This window comes from Lagopus muta, chromosome 8 (assembly GCF_023343835.1).
Source record: "Lagopus muta isolate bLagMut1 chromosome 8, bLagMut1 primary, whole genome shotgun sequence".
NCBI classification, from domain to species: domain Eukaryota; kingdom Metazoa; phylum Chordata; class Aves; order Galliformes; family Phasianidae; genus Lagopus; species Lagopus muta.
The window spans coordinates 1,191,433-1,219,254 of NC_064440.1; the positions used below are offsets into that span (position 1 = coordinate 1,191,433).

Below are 27,822 nucleotides of genomic sequence, written 5' to 3' on the forward strand. Positions count from 1 at the left end.
TACTCCCAAGTCCAGCTTTAGCTTTTGGTTTCAGTGCGTTCCGTGTTGCTGAGCAAATGCTCCTCTGGAAAGGGTTACCTTTATTTTCACATTTAATAAAATCAAGGTGTTCCTGGGGGTTCCTGTTGTTCAGGTGTGGGGTCTTCCGGGGGGTTTTTTCCCTACTTTTTAATCAGCTCTGGCACCTTCAAATAAGACAACACCAACCAGAAGCAGAATTTAATTCAAAGGCTGTGAGAAAGCACTTGGGGGGGGTTTGCTTTGGCTGTTGTCTATCTCCCTGTCCATCTGTCTGTCTGCCTTTCTGTCGTGTCCTTTGTATGTCCATCACTATTTGTCTCTTCTTCACCTGTCCATCCCTCTGTCCTTCCCTCTTTTTCTGTCTGTCCCTCCATCTTTCTGTCCTTCTTTCTGCCATCCAAGGGACAGGAAGATGGAAGACAGATGGACAGGCAGACAGACGGATGGGCAGATATGTGGAAGGACAGGTGGAAGGACAGATGTTAAGACAAAAAGGAACAAAGGCAGGTGGATGGATGGAGGGACAGACAGGGATGAAAAGATGGACGGAAACACAGAATAACAGAGGGACAGACTGATCAAAAGACAGGCTGATGGATGGACGTACAGAAGGATGGATGGGTGGAAAGACTGGAATATGTACAGATGGACAGACAGACAGCTGCTGGTAAGTCACCCTCCCTGGTTGTGCTGTTAAACCCTCCTATCAATTACAGCTCAGGTATAGCACTGGTTTCTGTAAGTTTAGGACTTCAATACTCTACTGATGTTTTTCACATGTTTAGGGGGAAATACTCACCAGTGCATCTCTGTGCATGAAGCACTGACTGCAGAACTGCTGCTGGGGGCACAGCGGGGCTCCTGCCCTGGCTGAGCTGCACCGCAGGGCTGCTGCAGGGCTGGAGCCTCTCTGTCCATGGCAATGCTGGGCAATGGGGCACGGCCCCATCAGAGGGCAAGAAAACGCTGTAGAAGTCACTTAAAAAAGGAAAGGAGGGATTACAGTGTAGTAGTGTAAATAGTTTATTTGCTCTTATGCCAGGGACAGACCAGGAAAGTAACATGAACTGCTTTTATAAAACACTTCTAATATTGCTAAGAAGCAGATCTATGACTAGAAAAATATGAAAGAGAACATGCCAGCGTTCCATTCCAGTCAAATGATCATTTTTGTCTTAAATTTAAAAACAAAACCAAAACAACAAAATACCTTTGAGCACAGGAATGAGGCAGTGGAGCTGTGAGCCCTCTGACCACCACTGTACCGAACTGCTGGCCCGACTGAATGCTCTCCCAGTGCAGGGAGGCAGTGGCATGTTCCCTTCAGCACACGGTGCTGTGAGTGCAGGGGTGGCTGCTGATAAAGGAAACGCTCTGGAAATGGGTGAGCAGAGGTCAATGCGGTAACTGAGCCCCCAGCTGTCCATTTAGTTAAATATAAAAACAAAAACTATAAGTTAAAATAACATTCGGATTGTATAGCACAGGATGATGCTTTTTTTTTTTTTTTTAAACAATATTTACAATATTACCCAGAGGCTAAAGTGGGAGTGAAAGAAGTGTAAAAACCATAAAAAAAACGGCACCGATTTTGTAGCAAAATATCTGTACATTTAAAAACAGATTATCATATAACTACACATTATCCAAGAAAAGTGGGACCTTCACCAGTGGTTCACGTAAGCACAACATAAAAGAAAAGAAATTCAGTGGTTAAATACTATACAATAAATTTTACAATTAACATATTGATGCGGCGATGCCAGGAGGGGAAGCTGTGAGCACAACGAGCTCGGGAAGCACAAACAGAGCTGCAGTCCCACTCCTCCTCTGGGCCGGACAACCGCCGGCTCCAGGCGGCGCTGCAGGCTCTGTGGGGCGCAGAGGGCGCTGCTCCGTCCCTGGGGAAGCTTTCGGAATGTGACACCAAACCTTGCAGGGCGGCTGATGGACGCGTGAGCCCTGAGACTTAACTGGAGCTGGATTGTCAGAGGGAGCTGTGGGGTCACAGCGCAGCCGGAACCGCGGCCGTACGGGGCACTAATGAGATCTCTGTGCTACTACTGAGCTGTAATGGTCCTCGGAACCCTAATACTGATTACTGAGATGTTAATACCTTAGTGCTAATTAATAAATACACTGTTAGATGAAAGTGCCTCTAACTGAAGAGCAGGCAATGCGTTCTCTGCCATTCGCACGCTGCGCACTTGCAATGCACCGCTTCCCCCGTACCCCTCGTGCCTCAGCCCCGCACTGCACACCACCAAACCCAGAACCTTACAGCAAACACAGGGTTCACTGCCAAAGATCTCACCACAGAATTACATTACCACGTCCAGCTACGGCGCATGGAGTCTGTATGGCGGAACGAGGTACGGAGCTCTTCTTGTTGCTATTTCCCTACTAGATACAGAAAGCCCTTAAATGTTCTGTTTCTTTTTAAAAGAAAAAAAGCCAGTAAGTGCAGCTGAAGCCAAGGTCAGCCCTCGGCCAAGGACAGGAATGCATGTAGAAGCCCAGCAGCAGAGCACATCCAGAGTTACCTCTTTCCAACCAGTCGGGATCCAGGTCCGGCCAACAGAAGACCGATCGCTAAGTTTTCACATAATCAAACCCAACTAAACACCCAAAAACAACACATACTTTACTTTTTGGTTAAAAATACTGAATAACGTATTGGTGTCAAAAGATACCCAATCAAATCAAGTCCTATTGCTTCGATTAATTTGAGCAGGTACTTCCATTTTAGGCACTTGTTAGCTACGGCTGAGCGGAGAGCCCATCGCTGACGTTCCTATGCATTTCTAGGTGTCTGAGCCCTTTAGGGGTAACCATACTGTTCCCAAGGCGGTCAGGGAGGGGCACCGCTGGCAGCCCGGCCCTGCGGAGGCCTCAGCTCACATGGTGATCTCAGTGCCGTTGGCAGAGCGCAGGGTCTGGTCGTCGAAGCGCCGCCTCACGCTCCTCCTCAGCGCGTCGGCCCGGCGGTACGGCTGGTTTCGAAGATCTGCAGGGAGGAAAGCGGCCCCGGTCAGCGTGCACTGCAGGGATCGGGCCTGCTGGAAGCCAGTCAAAGCAGCTTGGGTAGCAACGGGAGGAGGGAGTGGGTCCTAGCAGAACAGCTGATGGGCCCCATGGCAACACACCGAGCAGCAGGCGGTGCTGGTGTGCGCCCCAAGTGCTGGGGGCACTAACGGAGCAGCGCTGCTGGGCTGGGTGTCTGCCCACCCCTGGGCAGCTCGTATTCACTAACACTGTTTATGCAGCCTCTAAATCCCTGAGATGAGAGACATGGAACTGGGGGATGGGGTCAGAAGGGACCTTACAGATCGCCCAATTCCACCCCACAGCCTCGGGCACCCCAGGGATGGGGCACCACACAGCACCGGGCAGCAGTGCCAGGGCCTCACCGCCCTGCGCTGAATGAGTTCTCTGATGCAGGATGGAACACGGTGAATGTGAAACACAAGACACAATGGGATAAGTGCTGACCAAAACAGGCATGCATTTACGTGGCCCATCCGCCCATTCGACTGTCAGAAGGTGCCCTGAGAAAAAGCAGGCATCCCCCTGCGCCCAGCCTGCAAGCCTGCAGCCACAGCTGCCACCCGAGGGGTGCAGGGCTGGGCTGCTGCTGGGGCTGGGAGGGGAGAGGAGGGCAGTACTGAGCATGCGATGGAGCTAACAATGGAGAAAGCCGGCAGTGGGGGTTTAACAAAGCCCGTGTTAAGAGCGTGGTGAGGACAGGTGACTGCTTGGCTTCTTGTGCTATGGAGATGAGCTACACCGCATGCTTGGTGCACCTTACACATAATTGAGGTAGAAATTTTCTTTTTTCCTGGGAGAAAAAAAATGGGTGCTTCGTTGGGGAAACCCTCCCGTGCACTCCCTAGATGACTTACAGCTCACTCTAAACCCCACTTCCCAACTCCTCAGCTCTCATCACAGCAGAAGCCACCCATGCTGCCCTGTGCTCCCAGTCTTCACTGGTGCCCCTTCCACGGCCGCAGCACCACACACCTGCGTAGCACAGGCAGCAGGAGCTGGGTGCTACAGCCAGGGATTTACGGGCTGTAACAACCTGGGACAAGGCTGCCTACCTCGGGCTCAACTTGGAAGAGAAAGGGCCAAAATCGAGAGAGCAGGAAGGTGGCGACCAGCCAGCAGGCTCAGCAACCCCCTGCCACACAGAGGTGGGAACCAATGGGCTGAATGTCCGCTGCCTTCAGGCCCTCACCAGCACTATGCTTAGCCACAGCTGCTGCCAGGCTTCGGGCATACAGAGAGAGGAGGAAGCTAAGTAAAAAGTGATGCTTGCCAGCTCTGTGTATCCTCCACCACCGATGTGCTAGAAGAAATCCTTACCCTCGAGTGAACATTTGGAAATTTAGTGATATTATTCTTCTTTAGGGCTAAACAGAAAAAAAAAAAAAAAAATGATGGTTAAGTAAAAAATGGGATGGGAAATGGAGAGCAAGTCAACTGAGCGTTCAAAAATGGCAGGCATGTTAGCCAGCAGAGCGAGAGGAGGGGTGAGGCCGAGGCCATGAGAGGTTAGAGGAGGAGAGGAAAGGACACGAGGGCCACCCTTCCCTCTTGCTAACCAAATTCCAAGCTGCTTTGAAGATTGGCTCCAGGAAGATAATACAGCAATTAACTTGAAAGAGCAAATAACTGTTGAGCTGATTATAGTTTGCAATTTTATTAGAAGCATTCATAAAAATACATATTGCCAAGTGAACACTGTTGTCTTCTTAAGCCATCCGTCCTTAATTCAAGACAACAGTGTTAAGAGACATGCAGGGTTAAGCACACCCTCCTGACACTGCACACCACAGGATTATGGTGCTCAGTTCCATGCCAAGCTCTGCCCCGTGCCCATAGCTGTGTGCTGGCACATCCCAGCCCTGCTGCCTCCCACCCAGCCCAGCTCTCACCCCACGCTGTTACGAAGCCCACGGCACCGTGCCGGCCTCTGTGAGAATTGGTTAATGCTCAGCTAACATTACCAATTTTAGTTTGATAAAAGTTGGCATGGAACTGAAAAAGTTAGACGTGGATGTGAACAAATGAGAGAAGATGTACTCCATTCTGTGTCTGACATGCAAACGTGCAGGCAAGGGTTAGAAAGGCCGAAACGATGCTCCTTGCACAGGGGACACATTACCACAGATAACCCTTCCAGACCAGTAAAGCAAAGCCCAAGGAGGTCCCACCAAAGCCATGCACAGTTCCCCCTAGCTTACAGCTCAGTTATTACATGCAGACTACTCAGGTACATTTGCATGCAGAGGAAGATCTGCAGCCAGCAGAGATGACATAGAAAAGCCAAGTGAACTGTCACAGTACGACTGTGTTTGTCCTGAGCCTTGTCCATCCTATGGAGCCAGCACCAAATCTACTGTGACTTCCCCCACTTGCTGTTCTATGGCACTTGTCACCAGGGTTAGCAATGCCTCTGAAATGTGAGGATGGCCAAAAGCATCCAACACAGACTGAATGGGATGAAATAAAACGTTACTGAAACACAACACATGCAATGAAGGTGACATCGATACGACTTCAGGCGGACGCCGGACATTGCTATACACTCAACATTCACACGATCCTGGCTGAGGTCCATACAAATGGAGAAGTGTCAAAAAATCTACAGCAACCTTTTTTTGTCTAAGAGCATCAGATGTGAAAGAGGAATAGTTTAGTAATGGAATTCCTCAGTGAGAACAGGTTCGCAGAAAAACCGAGAGCCCCGCTTGGCGGTTCGAGCTGTAAAGGGCACAGTCTTCAGCACTGCATGGGAATAACAGCCAAACAAACAGAGCAGTGAGAAGCACAGATCGATGGCATTAGTACACGGTTAGCGCGTGGTTAAGGACAACCAGGTACAGGATTGCACGTTCCAACCAGCCCATGACACCGCAGCGCAGGAGGATTTGGTAAGGAGGCAGTTTTAAGTCACTGAGTATCTGTCTCTGGTTTTGAAAGACTGTTGCTAAAGGTAAAGGCTATGACTCTGGAAGAGCGTGGCTTCAGACCGCATCCCATCCTGTCCCAGCCAGCAGGGCTTCCCCGTGCACCTGATGAGGCACTAAGCCAACATCAAGTGACACCTCTGATTATTTCCATGCCACTGCACGAGCTGTCACAGGCTGCAGCCAAGTGACCTCAGTTCAACCTGACATTCTGTGCCTCATGTGTCACTGCACGGCCCAGGGCCCCGGGGCACCCCATAGCTGGAAGGGCTGGGCACCACAGGGGATGGTCAGGTTGGCTGAGCCTGGCATGCTGGCATGGGGCTGCACGCAGGCTGGCATCATTTGCACCATCTGTTTCTCCCACTGAGCAGCAGAGACACTTCGCCAACTACACCAGCTTCCAGGAGTCCAAAGGAGACGTAGAAGCAGGAGTGATTGGGTATTACAGCAAGTCTGCCTCTTACATGGAGAATATTATCATAGGAATCTCTTAATCAAACGTTAGAAAGAGTTGTGAAAGCTTCACTAAGAGCATTCCAACCCTCTCATGCAGCTGGGCAAAAATTCCTCACTGAGAGGTAAAGCAGCTCTCCTCTTCCTCCCAGAGGGAGGAAACAATATGACAAACATCTGGGAGAAGCAGTCAAGGCCGTATCGCTCAAAGATTGTTTTGCTGACTTTCTGTGCAACAGAATTCAACTGCTGTAAAGCCATCAAAGTGTTACAGTCTTGATCCTTCCACACCACAGGTGAAGAAGTGCACTAAAATCCCAGCACTGCAACGAGAGCAGTGGCACAGACTGCTGAGCACAGCACGACTCAGAGGAGCTCTAGCAGCTCACAACGTCCCTGCTTCCCTAGCACTGATGGTGGGTTCTGTCCCCCCCTGCAGCCCAGTGGTGATCAGGGCAGACTTCTGCCAAACTGAAAAGCAGTAAAACCAGAAGCTGCTCAGGGCCATCCATTATTCAGGTTTGACTAAATGATTTCCTGTAAGTGTGCAATAATGTGGTGCAATTACTGCTAGTCCATTTTAATGAAAATGCAGGCTCTTAATAATGTTAAACATCTGTCATTCATTCCAGTTACGGGAAAGTAAAGATTTCTGGGAAAGATCTGCACAGCATGCATATCCCCACCGAATATCAGCTGAGATCTGAGCTGCTTACTCTAGAGATCAGAGACCAAGTGTGTCCCAACATGCTGAAAGAGAAGAGGTCAGAAACAGCACGTGCCCCAAGTCTGTGCTTGTGACAAACACGGGCAGCACCAACAGTGAACACGCAAAAGCAGGTTACTGGGCTTTGTCTGCTCCCTTAGCAAAACCTTCTATCACTGATTCACGTCATGTAAACAATCTCCTAAGCTGTGCTCCAGCAGCTCTACAAGAATCACATAATGCACGTACAATAGCTATTAGGCAGATACGCATTTTTAACCTTGGTGAAAGGGCCTCTGAGATTATGGAACAAAAGGGCTTTACCTGTTATAATATCTTCAATAGCACCATCCTTCCCTTCGTACACATGCCTGTTATCCTTGACCTGCCGCCTCCTGAGCTCTGCAATTAGCTCCTGCTGCTGCCTCTTTGTTTTATGAGAAGGAGACTGAAAGCAAAGAAGAGAGGATTTGTAACGATCTGTAAGGATCTTTGCTCCAGTTCTTCTGTCTGAAAGACCAGGTGACCCCACCTGCAGCAATGAACACCAGTAACTGCCACCTTTCTGCCCAGTTTTGCAAGCCCAGGGAAAGACGTGAGCATGGCGAGCTCAGGAGCTGGGGGTGACAGCCAGAGTTACAAGCTAACTTGGCCTGGCTGCCAAGCTGTTTCTCTTTCTTAGGTTTGCAGTTCCATCCTAAACCTTCTCCTCACTTGGAACAAGACTCCAAGCCTTCTCCTCCAAGTAGCATTAAGTGAAGGAGGAGAACAAGCTTTCCATCCAACAGAAAATGCCTGGCTGGGATTAAGGGCACCTGTTAGGCATGAGAGTCGCATGAAGCAGCTTCAGCAAACACAAGGGCCATTGGAGCTGTGGAAATGCTCCAGCACATCTAAAGCATTCATTTAGGGAAAAAAATAAAACAAAGAAAAGGTCATAAAATTCGTATCAAGTGGTAACACAGGGCAAACTCCTGCTGGGATGCTCAAACAGGGAAAGATCTGGAGATCCCTGCAAGCAACGGGGGGCTCTGCACAATGAATACAGAGGGGATTTTTAAAACAGTAAAATGCCAAAGCAGGAAAAAAGTGTGGCCAACAGCAACACGGGCTAGGTGACTTTTTGTCTGTTTGGCTTTCTGAATTTTGCAAGCTCTGAAGTAGAATTAGAACACACTTGGATTCTTTCAGTCAATTTCAGCTTTCCCCACAAAACGAGAAAACTTTCAGAGACCACATTTCTGGGTCTGGGTCATTTCTTCTAAGTCTGGGCAACTCAAGCACTGCACAGAGCTGCAGGTTCTGAGCTGTGAAGAAAAACAGGTGAATGCACCCCACCTGTAAGACCTGTCTGCTCCATACCTTTTGGTCCTGTTGCTCCATCATCGCTTCCTGTTCCATAAGTTTTTCCATTAAGGCCTGTTCCTGCTTTTTTCTCAGTTCGTTCTCTTCTTCTGCTTGCTATTTATCACACACACACACACACACAAACATACATAAAAAGACCCAAAAAGTTACATCTTTAAATCACTACAAGGAACCTGAATGTTACAAATGAACTGCATTTTCCAAGGAGGCAAACTGAGGGTGCAGCAATTCAGCTAAGCAAAGTCTGAAATCAGTGGGCAGGGAGAGACTTCCAGGTCACACAAAGCCCCTGACCCTGATCCCAAAGGGTCAGGGTTGAAGGTGAGAACTTTAATCTCACAGACGTTGTTTCTGAGGACTCTTCTGGCATTTCAGACAGCAGTGCTGCCTTTCAGCCCTGAAAATAATCCCAAACCAACTATTGGTGCAGTCCTGGGCTGGTGCTGCTGTGCTCGCATTGCATCGAAGCTAGGGGGAGCTACAAGCTGTGCTGTTGGGAACCTTGAGACAACAGATGGCAAACCATGCTGAGAACGACAGAAGAGAAGGGGACGATGCTCCTGCTTACCTTATAGGCCTTCACAAATCGGACAAACACTGGGAAGAAAACTGAGGGAGGTGTTGTCTTCGGATTCTCCCCAAAATACTTCACAGCATCATCAAAGGCATCCTACAAAAAGCACACACTTCAAGATATGCTCACCAGCATATCAGAACTTGGTGTAAGGGGTTGACATTTCCTCCGAGTTGGAATCCCTGGCTGGCATGAGCACACCTACACTCAGCATGGGGACAGGAGCAAACACAGAACTGCACCTCCTCCTCCCTGCAGTGTATATAAAAGCAAGCACTTGCTGTGACATGTTGCTACTCATTCGTGGCTAAAGCCTGTCTCAGAAGTGAGCAGGAGAGCTTGAACCAGAGTTTGTCAAGAACGTGTGCAGGGCTGTCACCAAGCTCATGGAAGTAAGACGTATCTGCAGCTAGAAGAACTGCTAGGAAAAACAGCAGCACAAGCAAATAACCTAAGGGTGGCCTCACCACAAAAGAGAAAAAACGAATGGTAAGAATGCATGAGGGCAGCATCATGGGAAAAACTTTTATGCACCATGACAGACTAATAATTCCTCATTTCACAAGTAATGCACATTTTATACATTCACGTCAGAACAAAGGAGAGCCATGGAGACTCTGTGCCTCTTCACTCAAACCCCACTGCAGAGTAACTCAGTGTCAGCAGAAAACACAGAGTGCTCTGCTTCTCCAAGTCATTCACACCCCAAGAATTAAGAAATACCTGGGCAATTTTGGCATCATCCTGCAGTTTCTTCAGCTTTCCTTCATTGTTCTGAATGAACTCCTTCAGCATCGTGTTGTGGTCATGCATGGTGTACTCACGCTTCGTCAGATCCAGGCCTCTCTGGAGCTCCTTCACATCCAAGAGGACGTTTTCTAGAGACACTAGGAAACAAAACAAAACTGCTGAATCGCTCCTGCTGTGCAAGCACCCAACCCACAGCATGACCAGCTCCCTACTACAAAGTGCCCCCAACCACAGCAGTGGCTGCCACTGCCCCTCACCAAGTAGGGGAGGTCACTGCTGTGATGCTAACAGCACCAATCCCTGCTGTGCGTGCTAGGCCAGGCAACCTGCTGGCACTAAGGGCCCTCCCTAAATTGGCTCTGCTACCACACTGGTAGATAACACTGAAACCACCTGGTTTTGTTCTTAGAATGGTCCAAGTGGGAAAGCACTGAGAGCCCAGCAGGTGCACTAAGGGCACGGCCATGGTTACAGTACCTGCAGCAGCCTTCTCCACGTAATGAAGCTCATTGTAAAAGAGGGATACGTGCTGGTACTTCTCCTTGACAACATTAGAAATATAGTGCAACAGGGTTTGTTTTCGGTCTGTTGACTTTGTTTCTAAGAGCTGAGGAGAAAAAAGCAACAAGATTGCTGGGTTAAGGTGCAGCAGACACCAAACAAAGCAACTGAAAGGGTGTTTGTTTTCCCGAGTGTTTCTCCATCTGACAGAGATGGCTGTAAAGACCCACACACGTGGGTGGATTTCCACAGCGGTCTGAGGATTTGTGGCCTCCTTGTGAGGGGCCACCAAAATGCTGGTAAGGGTCATCTCAGAGGGAGTGCAGGGAAGAGCCTCCCCCTGACCGCTATGCTCTACTGCCTCTGCCTTTATTGGCTGGGGACTGATGAGCCCCGAGCAGCCACTCTCCATTTAAAAGGATGCATTTCAGCTCATGTCCCCTCGTTGCCTCTGGTTTACTCACCAGGTCTAGACTCTGTAGCTTAAATCCATACACCGCTCCTCGCTTACTGCTGTTCATGTAGTTACCGAGAGCCAGGATTATCTGCCAGAGCAAAACAGAGCAGAGAGGGAATTTTCAGGGCAAATGCACAATGAAACCTCACTTTGCCCCTCACTGCAAGAAAGATATTGAGGCCCTGGAACGTGTTCAAAGGAGGGCAACAAAGCTGGTGAGGGGTCTGGAACACAGGGCTGATGAGGAGAGGCTGAAGGAGCTGGGAATGTTCAGCCTGGAGAAGAGGAGGCTCAGGGGAGACCTTATTGCTCTCTATAACTTCCTGAAGGGAGGTTGTAGTGAGCTGGGGGTCGGCCTCTTCTCTCGTGTCATTAGTGATAGGACCAGGGGGAATGGTTTCAAGCTACACCAGGGGAGATTCAGGCTGGACATGAGGAAGTATTACTTTTCAGAAAGGGTGGTCAGGCACTGGAATGGATGCCCAGGGAGGTGGTGGAGTCACCGAGCCTGGGGGTGTTCAAGAAAAGGCTGGATGTTGTGTTGAGGGACATGGTTTAGTGGGAGCTATTGGGAATGGGTGAACGGTTGGACTGGGTGATCTTTTAGGTCTTTTCCAACCTTGGTGATTCTATGATACCTCTGAGAGTCTGTACACCAGCATCCACGTGCACTTTCAGTACACATAAAGGGATGCAGTGGTGAGTGGTTGAGCACAGCCAAAGTCAGACATACCTCCAGTATTTTCTTAAGCTTCTGAGACGACTTTATGGAGACAGATGCAGCTATAATGGCGTGAAGTTGCTGCAAGTAAACACAGGGAGAATTTTGGTTAATGCACAACCTGAAAGTAAAATTAAATTCAAAACACTTCCACTGTAAGGAAAACAAAAAACCAGCAACGTTTTCAATCAATTCAGTGCGTCCCAGCATGAATGCTACCCTGCCCTGGCATGTCAGGATTTCAAAAAATTAATTTGCACTGCAGATTTCTAACACTCAGATGTGGTTGAGGAAAACTATTTATATTTCAGTCCTTATGACTGTGAAAGATGCATGGGACATACTTCAAAGAGCCCTCAGACCAGCACTGAAAGTAATTTTCTGTGATGGCACAGACACGTAGATTTTCATTGAAACTGGTTTTAAACTTCTACAGGGTAAAGAAATAGGATGATGTGGAGCAGTGCAGGGTATAAGCTGCCACAGAAACAGTGCCTGGGATCTCTGAGTCACTGTTAGATGAGAATATACCTAGAAAAGCACTTCTTCATTCATGCAGTTGTTTCTCATTCTGCCTCTGTGAGAACTCAGAATGACTCTATGACACTCAAACCATCACTGTGTAAGGAAAATTAAGATCTCTACAACCTGCCCTGGCAGCCCCATGTCAGCACCTGGCTGCACTGTGCCCTGCAAGCCTGACTTGCACCACAGAGAGCAGCTCCCACATTTCCCACCCATGTGGAAATAGTGTCCCACACCCAGACACCCCCAGGTCATTTCCCCATGACTAGCACATCTCCAGGGCTGTCTCCCACTCACCGGGGTCAGCATCTGGATGCTTTCAGCAAAGTTGCCTATGAATGCCATGATGGTCATCTTCTGCATCAGCCTCTCAATCTTGCTGAACTGCATCATGAACCGATCTTCATCAGACAGGTTCTCAATGGGTTTCCTCTCCCGCTCGTAGAGCCGCAGCACCTTCACCTCGTTCTCGGTGGGCAGGAACCTCATGAGGCACTCAACAAAATCCACTGGCAGCGTTTTCAGGTCAAACCTACACGACAGGATGAGAGGTGATGGCTTCATGTTGTGCCAGGGGAGGCTCAGTTTGGATAACAGGAACGATTCCCTCTCCAAAGAGCAGTCAGGCACTGGCACAGGCTGCTCAGGGAGTGGGGGGCCACCATCCCTGGGGGTGTCCCACAGCTGTGAGCACAATCCTGCCCATGAAGCTGTCTGCACATAAAGATGTTAACCTGCTTACTGCGCAGAGACAGCACGGACATAAGTGCTGGTGTGAATGCTGCTTGGCACCTTGATTCTGTTTCCAAAGAAGGAGCTGGCACAGCTGGAGGGCTGGAGCTGGAAGGTTGGGTCCATACCCTGCAGGATGGGGCATGGTAGGATCCTATGCTGCAGTTATGCTTGGACACACCTGTATCACATTTGGGTCTGGCACTGCGTGGGGTGATTACATAAACCTCACTGCGTGCAAAATGCTTCCAGTGCACTTGGACTCAACTTGTGCTTTGTGGAGCAAGCTGCAATGGTAGATACTCTGCCTCTGGAGTGTTCATTAGAACAAAAAATACCATGTACATCAAATGAGAAATTCAGTATGCAATGACATACTGTGGATGAACACAAATTAGCTTATTTAATGAAATATGTGTTAATTTGTTAAGCCCATATAGTGATAGAGCAACACAAAACTGCAAGTTAACATACTGTAGTACAAGGGAATCCGATTTGTGGGAATTCAGATTGGTTCCATCCTTACTGATGGATTTTTTCCAGATGCAAAAACATTTACATCAACTGCCAATTCAAAGCCATTCCACTTACCAAAAACCACAGTAAATCTTGAATATGATTTCTTTGCTGACAAGTGTTTTACTTACACGTGAATAGCTTTGCATATTTCATCCGCTGTCTTTCCAGCTTTCCTTAAAGTGATGGCAAGATTCTTGGCCCTGTTTGCATCCAATAATGTGACTTTGTTCGACCCTTTCTGAGTTATTTTTTGCTTGCTTGATGTAAGATCAATGGCCGGACCTTGGGCTTTTGTTTTGAATATTTCTTCAAATTCATCCACATTTAAATCCTAAAAAGGAAAGAAAGTGATTTATCCTTCCCACGGCAAGTATTATATCCCACACTGCCCAGCATCATACCAGAACTGCAGTAAGACCCTGTGGCTGCTGTGGCTGCAGCAGAGAACTCCAGCCAGGGGTTGCACAGTGTAGTAAACATGAGCTCCTGAGTCAGTAATCAGGAAATTTGGCCTCCAGCCCCAACAGCCCTATGCGTGTTCAGAAGTTCAGGCAAACATTCACGTTAGCACTCTCACTTCATCCAGCCACGTGCATCTACCTCATAGCACAGGGACCACACAGCACCTGAGTGCTCAGCCCTGCTCTGGGCTGCTTTAGGCCTCTTTCCCTGGTACGATGCCACACACCAGCCCTACCCCTAGCTGTTGGCCACAGTACATCTCTGCAAGGGCCAATACTGAGCTGTGGACAGACAGGGGGAGCGGAAGGCAGCCAGCACTGCTCGTACCTCCAGGATCCTCTCGTCGTCTATTTCGTTGAAGACCGTCCCGTTGATCTGGTTGGGTTTGAGGGCCACCCAGTTGAACACCGGCATGCGGAACTTGGTCTTGATTGGCTTCTTGATTTTCACAGCTAAAGACACCAGTGGAAAGGAAATGATCAACTCCCCAGCAGCTGAAAAACACCCCATGTGCCCAGACCGTGATCTCTATAGAGCTGGCATTCCAGCACTGGAGGAAGAACTGGCCATAGCTAAATGATCACCCTGAGAAGCCTGAAAAGATCCTGCTGCCTTGACAGGCAGGCAGTGCAGAGAGGCTTTTATCCAACCCTCTGGCTGCTTCAGGGCCAGCGTCTGCAGAATGGGACTGAACGCCAGAGGCTGTGAAAACTACACAAAAGGAAATGTGTTATTACTTTTATTGCCCCGTGTTGTCTGGGCTGCTTTAAAAGCCCATGTTATTTTTAAACACTAAAGAAAACTGATGGAGCAGCCAAATTTAACCCTGTCCTGCTGGCTGCAGAGCCCACCTCGGCACAAGCTGGTGCATGGCCACGCACAGTGTAGGGCTGCTTGAGCACGTGCAGCCCAAACCCAGCTGCTAACAGCAGCACAGCAAGCAGCACCATCCACATCAATGAAGGCATGGTGGCCTCAGCCCTTAGCAACAGCTAAAGCTGCCAACTGAGGACACACCTCCACCACTGAGGTGGAGGATGCGTCACTGGCAGTAGATGCATCACAAAATTCAACCCAGAACAGGTGATAAGAAGGAAAAAAGCTCCTTTCCCAAGGTTCCACTGCTGCAATGGGGCAGTGCTCTTTCAGAGGGGTCAGGGCCACCTTTTAAAGCCAAAACAGGGGGTTGCAGCACACATGAGCTTTCGCACACTTTAAGTAATGGCTTTCATCTTTTCAGGTCATGCAGAATTCGTGTCTCAGTAATCCACATAGAGAAGCTAAAGAAACTACTCTCATTCATCAGTGAAAGGAGTACAAAAAGTAACATAGGAGCAAGCAAAACAACTTCATTCCTATTCCTAACAGATCTGGAGGGCACATGAACATTTCTGTTAATTCAGTGCTCAGTTCTTTGTATGCTGATGAAAACACGTAGCTGCTAGTTGCTGCAAATTCAGGATCTTCATTGCAGTGATTGATGAATGTGGCACTCCAAAAGTTTTAGTAAAGAAACCATTTCTTCCCAAACTGCAAAGAAGAAACAGAAGCCCCTCATCTCCAGTGCTGGAGAAAAGAGCCCCTTTCCTGTGAGCAGGGCCAGGCAGGCTGAGCAGCATCATGCCCATGTCCCGACCCTCCCACCCAGCTCTGGGCTCCCTGCACCGCACAGCAGGTTCACATCTCCCCAAGGTGGGGACAGTTTGTGTTTGGCTCAGCTCAATTCAGCGCTTGCTCCGAGGAAATTCTGACTGCTGCCTACCCTGCATCCATAGCAGGGGCATCTATTCGACGCTACATAGAGATGCTGGATTATCTTCTCCTTGATCTCACAAGACACTTTCCCAGCTCGCAAAGCACTTGAGCAAATAACTGTTTTATTTTCCCCTACTGATGCTGCACGTTTTTGCCATGACAGATCAGCAGTTTCAGGACACAGCCTCTTGTGCACCAGAACCAGGTGAATGCTGAAAACACCACTCTTGCTTTGTCCCACCACTTCCAAAGCAACAGTTGAGTTGTGTGTCCGTGTACATTCCAAGTCATGTTCCTTTTTGCAAGGATGCTGCAAAGAATAAATTCCCAGCTAGAGAATTTGCTCAAAACAAATGTCTGTGAGTGACAAGGAACGTACACAGTATTCAGCCTGAAAGTCTGAATACTCTGAGAAATATATTTGTCCAACTGGAAGACATGAACACCATCAACTTCTGCTCATCTAAACCAAATGGCTTTACACTGTGTACAATGAATGTGTTTAATCCTAAGTAATTCCCAAAATAAAAGACTTTTTTCCAAACTAAAACTCCCATGAAAAACACATCTTCATCTCATGCATACATTGGAATAGATTAGTAACTGCTCCCAGGTTATTTCAGGACAGCTCCCTCACTCAGCTGAACAAAATGCCTTCGAAATCTCTTCCTTCAAAATCTCCTCCCTTACCAAGACACGCTGTCAGCTGGCAAGGTGATGTCCTCAAGAATTGCACTGCTCAGGGCAGCGCAGCGGGGACATGGTCGTGGCTGGAGGGCAGCCCAAAAGAAGCCACATCTTAATTACGTGCTGAAGTGCTTTGCTGGATCAGGGCCTGGGAAGGCCAAATCCTGCTGGCTGGCAGCAAACCCAAAGCTAATGCGTGCCTTGTGTCCACCAACCCCTCTGCACCCACCTCGGCCCTCCCACCACCTCCGGGACACAAACACACAGTCACAGGCACACACAGGGCACAGCAAAGCAGGACAGAGGGAAAGGGAAAAGGTAGTTAAATACTTAGCAGAAAGCAACCTACAGAAGAGCTTGATCGGCCCGTCTTACCAGGAAGCAGAAAGAATGGAGAAAAATATGTTAGCAGTGGTCAGAACAGCAGGATTTATCGCTGCACCCACTTCCCCCCAGCCCAGAAGGGTCCTGCCCTGAGAAGCATTACTTGCCATGTAACTGGTTTATCAAGAAAAGGCGCTTTCATTTTCCCTTTCAGTTCTAATCCACTACAAAATGCCCACCCTGCCTGCCTGTGGACATGTCCCACCTGTACCACAGCCACATCAAACACCCCCTGCCATCAGCCTCTGCATACATAACTGGGGAACCTTCTGGATACTCAGCTGGGTTTTAAACATTCTGCAATCTGACATACTGCCCCAGCATCTCAGTCCAAGTGCAAAGCTGGCAGCAGAAACCAGAGAGGCATTGTAAACTGCTCTGATGAATCCTCTCCCCATGGCACATGGTAAAGGACACAACAAAAATCAAGCCAGCAGCTTTGGAATGAAAAGGCAGCAAGGCAGAACAGCTCTGACCACAGATACATTGATGCCAACCCCTCCATGGATCCCTCTCAGCCCATCAGCACAGGAAACTGCTGGGCAGAAGGGCACACCTGCCTTTCTGTTGCTGCCCCAGCCATGGTGCCAATGAGCTCTGCATGCTGCAGAACCACTGGGCTGCTCTGCAAAGCCCATTGGGGAGAGTCAAGGCTCCTAAGTCTCTCTTTCTGAAATCATAATGTGCTTTTGAGATTTCCTGGAGGGGAAGGAGTGTGATACCAATTAACAGCCATTTGCTGCATGGGCTGCTTGGCATAGGACAGAGTGTACATAAAAACACGATTAAAGACTCTCAGGAAATTTTCCTTCCTTCCAAAACATTACAAAAAGTTTGCTATTCTTCTGCACAGATTTTTCTTCATCGTGCACTGGGAAGAAATCAAAACCATGAAGTTCTGCACTTTTGCTCACTTAAAGCCAAAAATGATCACGTTAGAAAAATATTTCTGGCAGCAGCTTCAGTTTCACTGAAGAAGCTCTCTCCTACAGATCAAACCAAATCTGTTTAATTGATAAATCATCTTTCCTTTCGCAACCCTTTCTAAGTATAACAGCAGATAGACATGACGAGTATTACCCAGGGGACTGAGAGAAAAGAAGTCCCACCTCTGCATCCTGCCCCCCCAGCCAACACTCCACGTGCCTGGCAGACACACGGCTGCCTTACCTGCAAGGCCTGAGTTGAAAACCACGGTGGGAGAGGCGGTGCCAGGCAGGGGGGGTGCTGATGGTGGGGGTGGTGGGGGCAGAGGGGCGGCAGGAGTCGTGTCCAAGGCAGGACCCGGCAGCGGCGGTGCTGGGGGCGGCGGTGGAGGCGGCGGTGGAGGCGGAGGTGGCACTGGCACCGTCACAGGGCCATTTTGCACTGTGGAAAGGAGAGGACAAACTGAAGTGCACAGGAACCAACATGACACAAGCAGACGCAGAACAAATCCCAGCGGGGCCCACTACCTTCCCTGTCCTGACTGCATCTCTCTACCAGCCCAAGTATTTGTTGGACCCTTCACCGAATTATCTCAGTGTACAAACATGGGAGGAAACCACCCTCACAAGGGGAGTTAGTATTTTCCAATGCCTAATTAAGAGCTCAGAAATGGATCAGACAAACACGGTCTGCAACCTCGTAACAACAACTGATGGTGTTTTTTCAGCGCAAGGCTACTGTGACTGACCCCAGAATAACAAACCACCTCCAGATCACAGCCAACTTGTGGCTGGGGGACACGACGCTCCTTACCTGCCTCAGATGCTGCTGCTAAGGCTGGTAATGGTGGTGGAGGTGGTGGCAGTGGTACAGAAGTTGTGGCTCCAGCAGTGGATGTGACACACGTGCCAGCTGCAGCCTCTGCCCCTGCCGGCACCATCCCAGAGGCCAGAGCAACAGGAAGGATAGAGATGTCACCATCGCCTTTCTTTTGGATCTTAATGGTCCCCTGCTTCTCCAGTTCATGAATCTTTTTCTCCAGTGTTGACTGTCGCTGGATGGCTTCCTCTTTTTCCTTCACCATTTTCCTCAAGGTGTGAACCTGGCTATTTGCATCCTTGTAGATTTCCTGCAAATGCCACAGAAACGAGCGATTTGCATTTGTATTCACAAAACAGAATACCAGCACCAGAAACAGAAGGCAGCCTGACACCAGACCGTGCACTGTGCCAGGCATTATCTAACAAGGCATTTTCATGCAAACCATACATCTTCAAGGGTAAGGAAGAACTTGTTTTATGTTTTTCCCACGCCAGCATTAAGGCTGTGTGCAGCACTGAGCCCTGTGAGAAAACTCACCAGATACCAACACCTGGGGACACAGAAATTCTGATTGCTATTTGTTTTATTTTTATAATGCCTCCATTTCTTATGTTAATCTTAAATACATAGAATTAGTATGCTACCTCGATTTTTCCTCTAACACAGAGTATCAAGCCTTGCTGGTTGCTCTGCCTATGAGCAGATGTTGACCCATAAAGGGAAGTAGGAACAGAGCTCCTGATCCGAAGCAGAGACTGAATCTGCAAGTAGCCAAGGCAGACATTCAGAAGAAAACCTAGATACCAGTCATGCTGTGGGTCAACATTTAGGCTGAGGTTAGTTAATATTATGTTATTAAAATAGCATGCTAAGAAATAATGTCTGGATTGTACACCGAAAGCAGGTTGTGCTAGATACTTTGCAAACTAAGTCTGGAAGATTCCAGTTCCACCCTGAACTCCTCTCCAAAGCCAACCACATGTGCAAAACTCAACCAGGAACACTACAGACCTGAGCAGTACGATGTACTCGTCTGGATCGCTGATTTGCTGGCATACTGAGCGAGTTAAATGCCCATCTTTGAGAGTACAGACAAGACGTTCTACTTGGATTCTGTGCTATGTTCAATATTAGAAAGCTAGCAGAAATTGCTCAGCCCATTAAAACAGCCATTGCCTCCCAGACACAAAATGCACACCAGATCCCTCCCCTGAAACGTGGCATCCAGCCAGAGTTTTCCCATCACGCTTACCCGAATCACATCCAGTTCTTTGTTTCTCTGCATAAGCTGTTTTTCCAGTTCCACAATCTTTGCCATGGCTTCATTTTCCGTATCTTGGAGTTTTTCAGATAGCTATCATAGAATAGAGAAACAGATTATATAAGTAACAACATCTTTCTCAAACAAAATGTCATCAACACTTGTTGGAGCAGTGGTACGTGGTAAACTATTGATGTCCACCAAATCCTGAAGTTTTTCTTGTGAAAGAGAAAGGGCTCCTGTGTGTGTGGAGGAAGGTGGCACTAAGTGCCCAGCTGCAGGCTCCTGTAATGATGAGCATTACCCTTCAGTTATGACTAGCAGGCAATCTGGCTGGACTGCACTCGTGACCCTGTCCAGCTAAGAGAGTCCACCCTATAATAAAGAACTTAAAATGCAATTATTTGGAAAAAACACTGAAGCTTGATCCAAAACACACAATATTACAATGGCACTGTTGCAAAGTCAATAGGTGCTGAAGTGGTAACACCTATAACGACTTCTATATACGACTACCTATATAGGACTTCTCGCAACAGAGCTAATTTAATAAGCAATGAATGAAAGAGAATTTGCATGTTGCTATTTTTTTCCCTGTGGTCTTTTAATTTATTAGTATCTTTTGCAGGCCCCAGAAATCCCTGGGGTTTGAAAGCCACGATGCTCCTGTGCTGCACAGCCCAGATCAAACTGTCCCTTGATATACAAACTGTATGGTGAGCCCCACATTAATAAGGCCATTCCAGTACTTTACAGCAACCTGGGGACTGAGTGAAATAGGAAAGTAATTAAAAGGCAAAAAAAAGACATTTTCTCATCAGGTCAATAAATACCTTATGAACAAATCTTTGAAGCAAGTGATGCACCCATTAACACAAATATGCCCCACATGAGGTTCAAAATACAGCAGGGAAACACCCCAGGAAGTTTACCTGCACGAGACTTCCTTCATTTGCCAAATATCTGAACATCACCCATAAAGAAAGCACAGTAGTCCACAAGCTTTCCTGAACACCCCAGAGATTCTATCTAGCTACACCTGCACGTCCACCTCCCAGAAGAGAAAGGTGATACTGCAGCACACAGGAAGAGCAGGCTGTGCATCACTCCACAGGGAAAGGTGACTTCAGTTTTGTACTAACGTGGGAAATGTTTTCTTCCAGTTCTTCAACTCTCTCCAAGGCTGCATTCTTGGTTTCAGCATCCTCCAGTAATGCTCCCACGTCAAAAACGTTATCCAGATATGCTTGAATTTGCACCTGCAGTTTGTCACTCTCTGTATGTTTCAGTTTCTGTATAGCCAAAAACAAAAAGGTGTCACTCAGCACCAGCAGCAGCCTGAAGCACCAGAACTGCCCACAGTGCAAAGGGGAGGGAGAGCAGTGGGAGTTTGGCCACCTCCATCATTCAGGAACACACTCTGCATTTCAGCATTAGCTGAGATCATACATGAAAAGCAATCATTTCCAAAGACCACATGCAGGAACCTGCTCATACTCACGTCCAAATACTCATCCAGGCCCAGCTTTGTAAATTCGTACTGCAGGTGGACCCGGAAGTTCATGTCCTCCACTGAGTGCACAACGATGTTGATGAACTGCATGCAAGCCACCTGCAAGAGGAGCCACCACACATCAGCATGTCACGGCCCTGAGTCATAGAATCATAGGATGGCTTGGGCTGGAAGGGACCTCAAAGACCATCAAGATCCAACCCCCTGCCCAAGCACTAGGGCCCTGCCCAGGGCCTCATCCAACCTGGCCTTAAACACCACCAGGGACGGAGCACCCAGCACCTCTCTGGGCAGCTGTTCCAGCACCTCATCACTCCCTCAGTAAAGAACATCTCCCTGATATCCAACCCAGATCTTCCTTTTTTAGCTTAAAACCATTCCCCCTTGTCCTATCGCTATCTACCTGTTGATAACTCTCATGTTTATAAACTCCCTTTAAATACTGAAAGGCTGCAATGAAGTCTCCCCACAGCCTTCTCTTTTCCAGGCCAAGTAAGTCCAGCTCCTTCAGTCTGTCTTCATAGGAAAGGAGCTCCAGCCATTTGATCATCTTCATGGCTTCCTCTGGACCTCTCCAAAAGGTCCCAGTCCCACACACTGGAGCCCAAAGGGATGCCAGGTCCCCTGGGCCAACCAGCACTGCCAGGGACTGCATTTTGCTATGGCTACTGCCAAGGAAAACTGCCATTTGCTATTCTGCAGCTTTCTACCCCACCAGTGTTGGATTCAGGGTTGCAAAGACTTCATAAAAGGTGCTTTGTTATTTGTAGGAAACATACTGTGGATTGCATCCCAGCACAGTGCAGGCAAGTCAAGGCCCTCAAGTAAAGGGAGCCAGAGCCCCTTGGACAGCAGGGTGAGGTACCTGCAGAAAGGCAGGAATCATGCCTGAAGCCCCACACAGTTTTGCCCCACTGAGGAATGTAAGGCACAGCCAAATCCCTCTCTGCACATGCCCAGCACTCCTTCACCTCTCCAGTGACCACCTCCAATCTGCAAGAAGAAGCCGTCTACCTCATCCTCGGTGGGTCTGAGCAGGGCAGAACCCAACCACTGTAGATGCAGAGACAGAAGTAACGCCAACTTCTCAAAAGTTATTGAGATAATTCTTCCCAGAGAATAAACTCACGGGGAGGTGTTTGCTGCCCAGCAGCCTTTGACGGCAGGTTTGGCTGGGATGCCCACAGTGCTTGGGTTCATCAGGGACCATATGGACATAAACTGTGCTACTCATGCCATTAACTTCTGAGATTGTGCACAGCAGAAGACTCTTTCTAGCTCCCCTGGGGAGCTCTGGTTCCTCCTGGTGCTGGAGCTGGCCTTGGCCAGCTGAACGCTGCTGTCCTGTCAAATCACCCATTGCCAAGTTCCTGTATTTCAAAAGTGCTCTTGTTATACTTGCTTTGGCTCTTGCAGCACTGGGGCCAAAGTCTCATTTCCTTTCTCAGATCCTTACATATACAACTAAGGAATTTATCAAGTCAAAAAAAAATTAATCTAAGAAAGTTGCTTTTAAAATGAAGTATGTCAATGTCAACAACAGGAACCTTCCCCAAAATACTTCTGCCTTTTTATTTCTCTTTCCTCCCATCAGATCAGTGCAATTAACTGCAACCCCTTTTAGCTCCAACTTCACAGACAGCTTTCGTCTTCTCCATCTAGGGCAGCCTGAAAGCCAGCTCCTGCAGGAATAGCTCTGTTTGTGTTCAGCCCTTGCAACTACTTGAATTACTCGAGCTTTCACATTACATCCTGGAGATTTGGCTCCAGGACCTGTTTGATTCCATCCTGCAGAAAGGAAGGATTGCTGCCTTAGTACACCCTTGGCAAGCGGCGCAGCCCTGCGGTGCAGCAAGGCAGAGGGGCGGATAGGAGCCCCAGCATGGCTCCTCACAGCCCCACAGCCCTGCTCACCCCCCAGGAGCACTCCTCGGGTGCTGCCCACAGCAGCATGTGGAGTGCATCAGGGCCAGATGGTGACAGGAACGAGCAGCCCTGCCAAATCATTTGTCATGAGCTCCCTCTTCGAGCTTTAGCCTTGCCAGACATCCAAGCCCTCGGCTGGTATAAGCGACACAAAGATGCAGGCTTCATAAATATGTGGGCAAGTTTCAAAAAACAAACCAAAAAAAAAGTATTTATCCTTTTTCAAAGAATTCACCACTACCTTCAACCTACAGCCTGAGAGGACCAGGGAGTTTTCCTGAAGATGAAACAGAACGCCCAGATGGATGCTGGATATTCACAGCTCACTGGGCTCATGCTCACACTCCCTACTCCATCATTATCACCACACCACTCCTCATGTTAACTAAAGGTGAGGGATATTCTTAATAACAGTGGCCAAGGTAGCAAGCTGCAGGCTGCTCCCACTGTCTTGCTTCTGGCCTGCACTAAGCTGCACTGCTCTCCTGCTCCCAGATACCTGCCCTGTCAGCACGGGAGAAACAACTGAGTCGGGCACTGGGGACAGACAAATCTTTCTGCTAAACTGCAGGCTAACTAAAAGTACATCTGAGTATACTTAACAACACTGTGACTAGCAACATATCCTTACTGGGACTGCAATAATAAGGAACAAAACCAATGTGATCTATCACAGAGTTACTGAGAGCGGCTTGCTAACTTTAGTACAATTGCAGAGACCTCTGTAACACAGCTTTTTTTTTGGACTGTGAGTAAAAAAGGTCATCCTATCTCGCTCTTTTTATTTTGCCATACTCCCACGGTGCAAGCCTGGCCTTGCCCACTGGGGCTGCAAGTCACTGGCACCCACATTTTCATGGCCCATAGGAGGCACCAGAGCAGATGATTCTACACCTAATTGCTGGCAGAAAGATGCCTGTAACAAAAAGCCTGCACCTGAACAGTATGAAGTGTCATGCACGCTTAACAGAGACAACAGAACAGTCAGCATCACCAGGTGGGAAACCCTTCTGCTCTTCCCTCACTTCCAGATGGGATCATGTCATAATAATGAGCAGTGCATTACCATACCTGAGCTGCATCTGTTCTGTAATTAAAAATGGAAGTTCTAATCAGCATGACCACTCACTTGCCACAGACTTAAAGAAATGGACACAAAAATATTTCTGATATCAAATTTGTAACCAGCTAGCTTGTCCTCACTGTCCCAACCCTCTGCCTTTCACATGTTTGCAATGTGCAAGTTGGCACTGTCATCTGTGGGTGCCAGTAAGGCCTTCCTCTCTTGCTGTTTTCTGCTGTGCTCCAGGGAAGTGGATTTGGTGAATAATCATGCACATGCACAATGAGGAACCAAAGTGGTGAAAACTACTGCTATATTTACCCCCAGATAAGGACAGACAGCTGCAATGAGTCTCTCCCACACTTCCCTGTCTGTGATTTTGAGGATGTTGGCACACGTACAGAATATGCTTCTTGATACTGCAGATGCTGCTATTCTGCCACATAGAAACAGTACAGGCAGCCAAAAGCTCCTTTCCCGTTAACCTCTCTATGGCACTCGACATTTCTTGGAGGTAATTAAACTGAACCTAAGCATGAGAGTTACACTATGCAGTTTGGCAAGTGAAAAAATGGTACTGCAATAATTTCAGGCCAAGGGTCAGAACCACGTACATCTGAACGCTGCACGTGACAGCAGGAGCACACAGAGCCAGCACCAAAGCCAAAGTCCACAGATAAGGAGTGCTCACCATGAAGTCTATGTTGTTGTCCTCGTTTCGGAAGTGCTCCATCAGCTTCTCAAAGCGCTGTTTCTCTCCACACACCTACAAAAGAATCCCCATCTGTTTGTTAAACTGAGCTTGCAAGAGAGAACATTGAAAACATTTAAGAGCAGCCCCTGTGCTTGCTCAGTACCTTTCTGGGCAGGTTTTCTGTGTTAAAAATATTCTTTGTGACGAATCCAGCTGAGGTATCACAGGACAACACCTGTGCTGCAATTACATATAAAGGTCTCTGCCTGCCTTTCCCCTAAAAATGTAATGACACCACTGCTGGCACAAACGTACACAGCAGCTCCAGCAGGCTATGCCACAGGAAGCCTCGGCCTCCTTATGGCTCAGAACTGGTTCTCCATTGTAATGTAATGTAATTAGGAAGAAGACCAGATTACAGAGAGGAAAAAAGGAAAGTTATCACAGGCTAAATGAGGAGCGAAGTACATCAGTGTAATGATCAGCTGGTCAGAATTACAGAGCCGTAACACAGGCCTGGTGGAAACACGTCCAACTTGAGGGAGAAATCAGATCTAAGATAAAGCAGGTCTCTGAATATTGCTTAAATCTTATTACTTCCCCTCTCTGGTTTGGCTCTAGTTTTCTCAGCAGATGAATGACTTGCAGTCATTCACAACAACATCCCAAAGCACCAAATAAGCTGAAAAGCCAAAGGGAGGGTGAGAGGGCACTGCTGCCCTCCTTTTGTGTGAAGAGCAAACTCCTGGGAACTTCCTTTCCTACCCAGATATCAGCCAAACATCTGGGGAGTGCTGGGTGTTCCCACCAGGCAAACACAAACCCCATCACCATGATTATGGTAGGAGGAAGCTGGCCACTTCCAACAGTGGTAGTAGCTCCAGCCAGCTATTGCCACAGCTCCTCACTTCCCAGCTGAGAACACCAGCTGCTGCTTCCCTTGGGAGCAGCTCATCGTGCAGTATTCCTGTGAAATGACCCAGTGAAAGGTGAGGAAGGACTGGTGGCAGCCATAGGTACTTCTTTAGAAGCTGAACTCTCTGGAGCAAGGATTTCCACAGCATCTCCTACAGTGCAATCAAATCCCCAGTGCAATGTTTCTATTCCCTCCCCAAAAGCAAACTCTACAAAATATGCATTATTATTACCATCTCCCCATTAGATCTCTCTTTTCAACTCCATCTGCCCTGCAGTGTGCATCTCCACAGAGACAAAGGCCCTGAGCTCAGGGGGAGTCCTTGCACAGACTTCATGGGAAGCTGAATGGAGCTGATCATTACATCCGCAAAGCACCTCATGCACTGGGCTGCTGGGTGATCTCCCTCTACGTGTTCTGCTGTCTGCTATAAAATATATTACTGATTACTTATATGGCTGAATAAAATATATTACTAGTGTAAATCACACATTTCCTATCATTCCTACGCAAAATCTTCCTAACTGGGTTATTATTCAGCTATATGCGGTCAATACCTGACATCAGTGGGAATTCTGCCAGGGGATCTCCGTCAGAGGTTGGTGACAGCAGTTCCAATGAACCTTCATGAACCTGCACTTCAGTCCAATGAACTCAATAACGCGCCATCAACATTCATGGCCTCATCCCACAGCCTGCACCCATGGGCAGGCCCAGCAATCCACAGGCACCTCTATGCAGGGTGCTCAGGGAGCACTCACTCACAAACATGGTATTTACAAGAGCAGCGTGCTTCCAGCTAAACCCCAAAAACTCAGGAGACAGAATAAGCACACTTTACAAAGCATGCACCTTGTGAAAAAAATGCCTTTGTTGGCCAAGTGCTGGGCTCAGGGCTGCAAGGAGGCTTCCACTAGGAAAAGCTGAAGAGAAAACCAGGAGCTGGCAGAGCCTGGGGAGCCCAGACGCTCTGCAAGCATCAAAGGCAGCAGCTCCCAAAGCGTAGTTCGACTTTGGAGATGTATTCTGGGCCTGATCCAGCCCCTGCTCCAACTGAACCCAGAGAACCTTCTTCCTCAGTTCCCCCATAGGCTGCTCAGCTGCACTCACCCCTGCGTTAGTGCCCAAGCCATTTATTTCCTGATACAGCACAGCTGAATACTGCACTTCAATCCAACCAACTGCAAGGCCTTCCTATGCTCTCTGTGCCCTCCCATCCCCACAAAGCAATCAGAGCTGATACAAGAGCAGAACAAAAAGGTTCATCTCAAGCTTGAGCTCAAAATAACCGTCTCTCTCTTGCACCCAACTCAGAAAAACTGGAACGGATATAAAAAAGGTCCCTTCTGTACAATGGAAAGAACCTAACAACGGCACACATGATCACTCAACAGTAAAAGCCAGAAGGGCTGATTTCTGGGAACTCTGTGAACAGTTTCACGTGGGTGAGAAGAGCTGACACAAACAAGTCTGAGCCATTCAGGGCTGAGGAATTCAATGCTGGAGCAAGCAGCAGCCCCGAGCCCAGCAGCCCGCTGCCACCCCGGGCTCCAGCAGCCCTGCCTGGGGGCAGCTGACAGCAACAGGAGGAGCAGCAGCAACCTGCAGCTTTCGGAGGCTGCTGGCAGCTATCTCACACCATCATCAGATGAGTCAGAGCTGGGAACATGTGCGCTTCAGGAGACAGCGAGCTGACTTTCATGAAATGATATAATTTATCCTGGAAGATTAAAGGGAGTGAAACTGTAGATGAAGCCTCCAGCCTGAAGATTGGCCCAAATCCAAGATGAATGCTGAAATCAAATCCCACCGCATGAAACCATATGTTGCCATTTCTATTTGAATACATTTCCAAGGTCTGTCATTTGCACTGAAAGTATGGCTGGGACTAAGAAAGACTGATCTTTCTTTTATTAGCATTATTCTGTGTAAGAAGAAAGATTAAACAGGCTACCACAGCTATAAAAAACCTCTGTCTCCACTTAGGTTGCAAAAAAATCCTTTTAGGTTGCATCAAGCCCACGTCATGCTGGAAGAACAATGTGGCTTTATGGGAAACCACCCACGAAGGGTCCTGTCCTGGGAAGGGCTCCGAGCACTAACGAGGTAC

The 27,822-nt window shown here is 48.2% G+C and overlaps 1 protein-coding gene across 9 annotated transcripts in view; it reads right to left on the bottom strand.

Moving 5' to 3' along the window:
- Nucleotides 1–1,028: 1,028 nt before the first annotated feature.
- FMNL2 (formin like 2) overlaps nt 1,029–27,822 on the bottom strand; it is a 108,344-nt gene continuing 81,550 nt past the window's right edge. Inside the window, exons 10-28 of one of the 9 annotated variants that reach the window (XM_048953343.1) lie at nt 24,794–24,868; nt 21,102–21,212; nt 20,743–20,892; nt 19,592–19,693; nt 18,331–18,646; nt 17,761–17,958; nt 16,556–16,576; nt 14,092–14,216; nt 13,431–13,633; nt 12,349–12,583; nt 11,539–11,607; nt 10,813–10,893; nt 10,325–10,454; nt 9,821–9,984; nt 9,092–9,193; nt 8,518–8,616; nt 7,480–7,603; nt 4,387–4,433; nt 1,029–3,028 (exon numbers count right to left, since the gene is read on the bottom strand). In XM_048953343.1, the coding sequence (XP_048809300.1) occupies nt 2,990–3,028; nt 4,387–4,433; nt 7,480–7,603; nt 8,518–8,616; nt 9,092–9,193; nt 9,821–9,984; nt 10,325–10,454; nt 10,813–10,893; nt 11,539–11,607; nt 12,349–12,583; nt 13,431–13,633; nt 14,092–14,216; nt 16,556–16,576; nt 17,761–17,958; nt 18,331–18,646; nt 19,592–19,693; nt 20,743–20,892; nt 21,102–21,212; nt 24,794–24,868 (2,391 nt within the window). In that variant the 3' untranslated portion in view covers nt 1,029–2,989. Of the gene's footprint in view, nt 3,029–4,302; nt 4,434–5,678; nt 5,812–7,479; nt 7,604–8,517; nt 8,617–9,091; nt 9,194–9,820; nt 9,985–10,324; nt 10,455–10,812; nt 10,894–11,538; nt 11,608–12,348; nt 12,584–13,430; nt 13,634–14,091; nt 14,217–16,555; nt 16,577–17,760; nt 17,959–18,330; nt 18,647–19,591; nt 19,694–20,742; nt 20,893–21,101; nt 21,213–24,793; nt 24,869–26,564; nt 26,820–27,822 lie in introns of those variants that run through there. The other 8 variants (XM_048953346.1, XM_048953340.1, XM_048953341.1 and 5 more) reach the window with 8 other exon arrangements.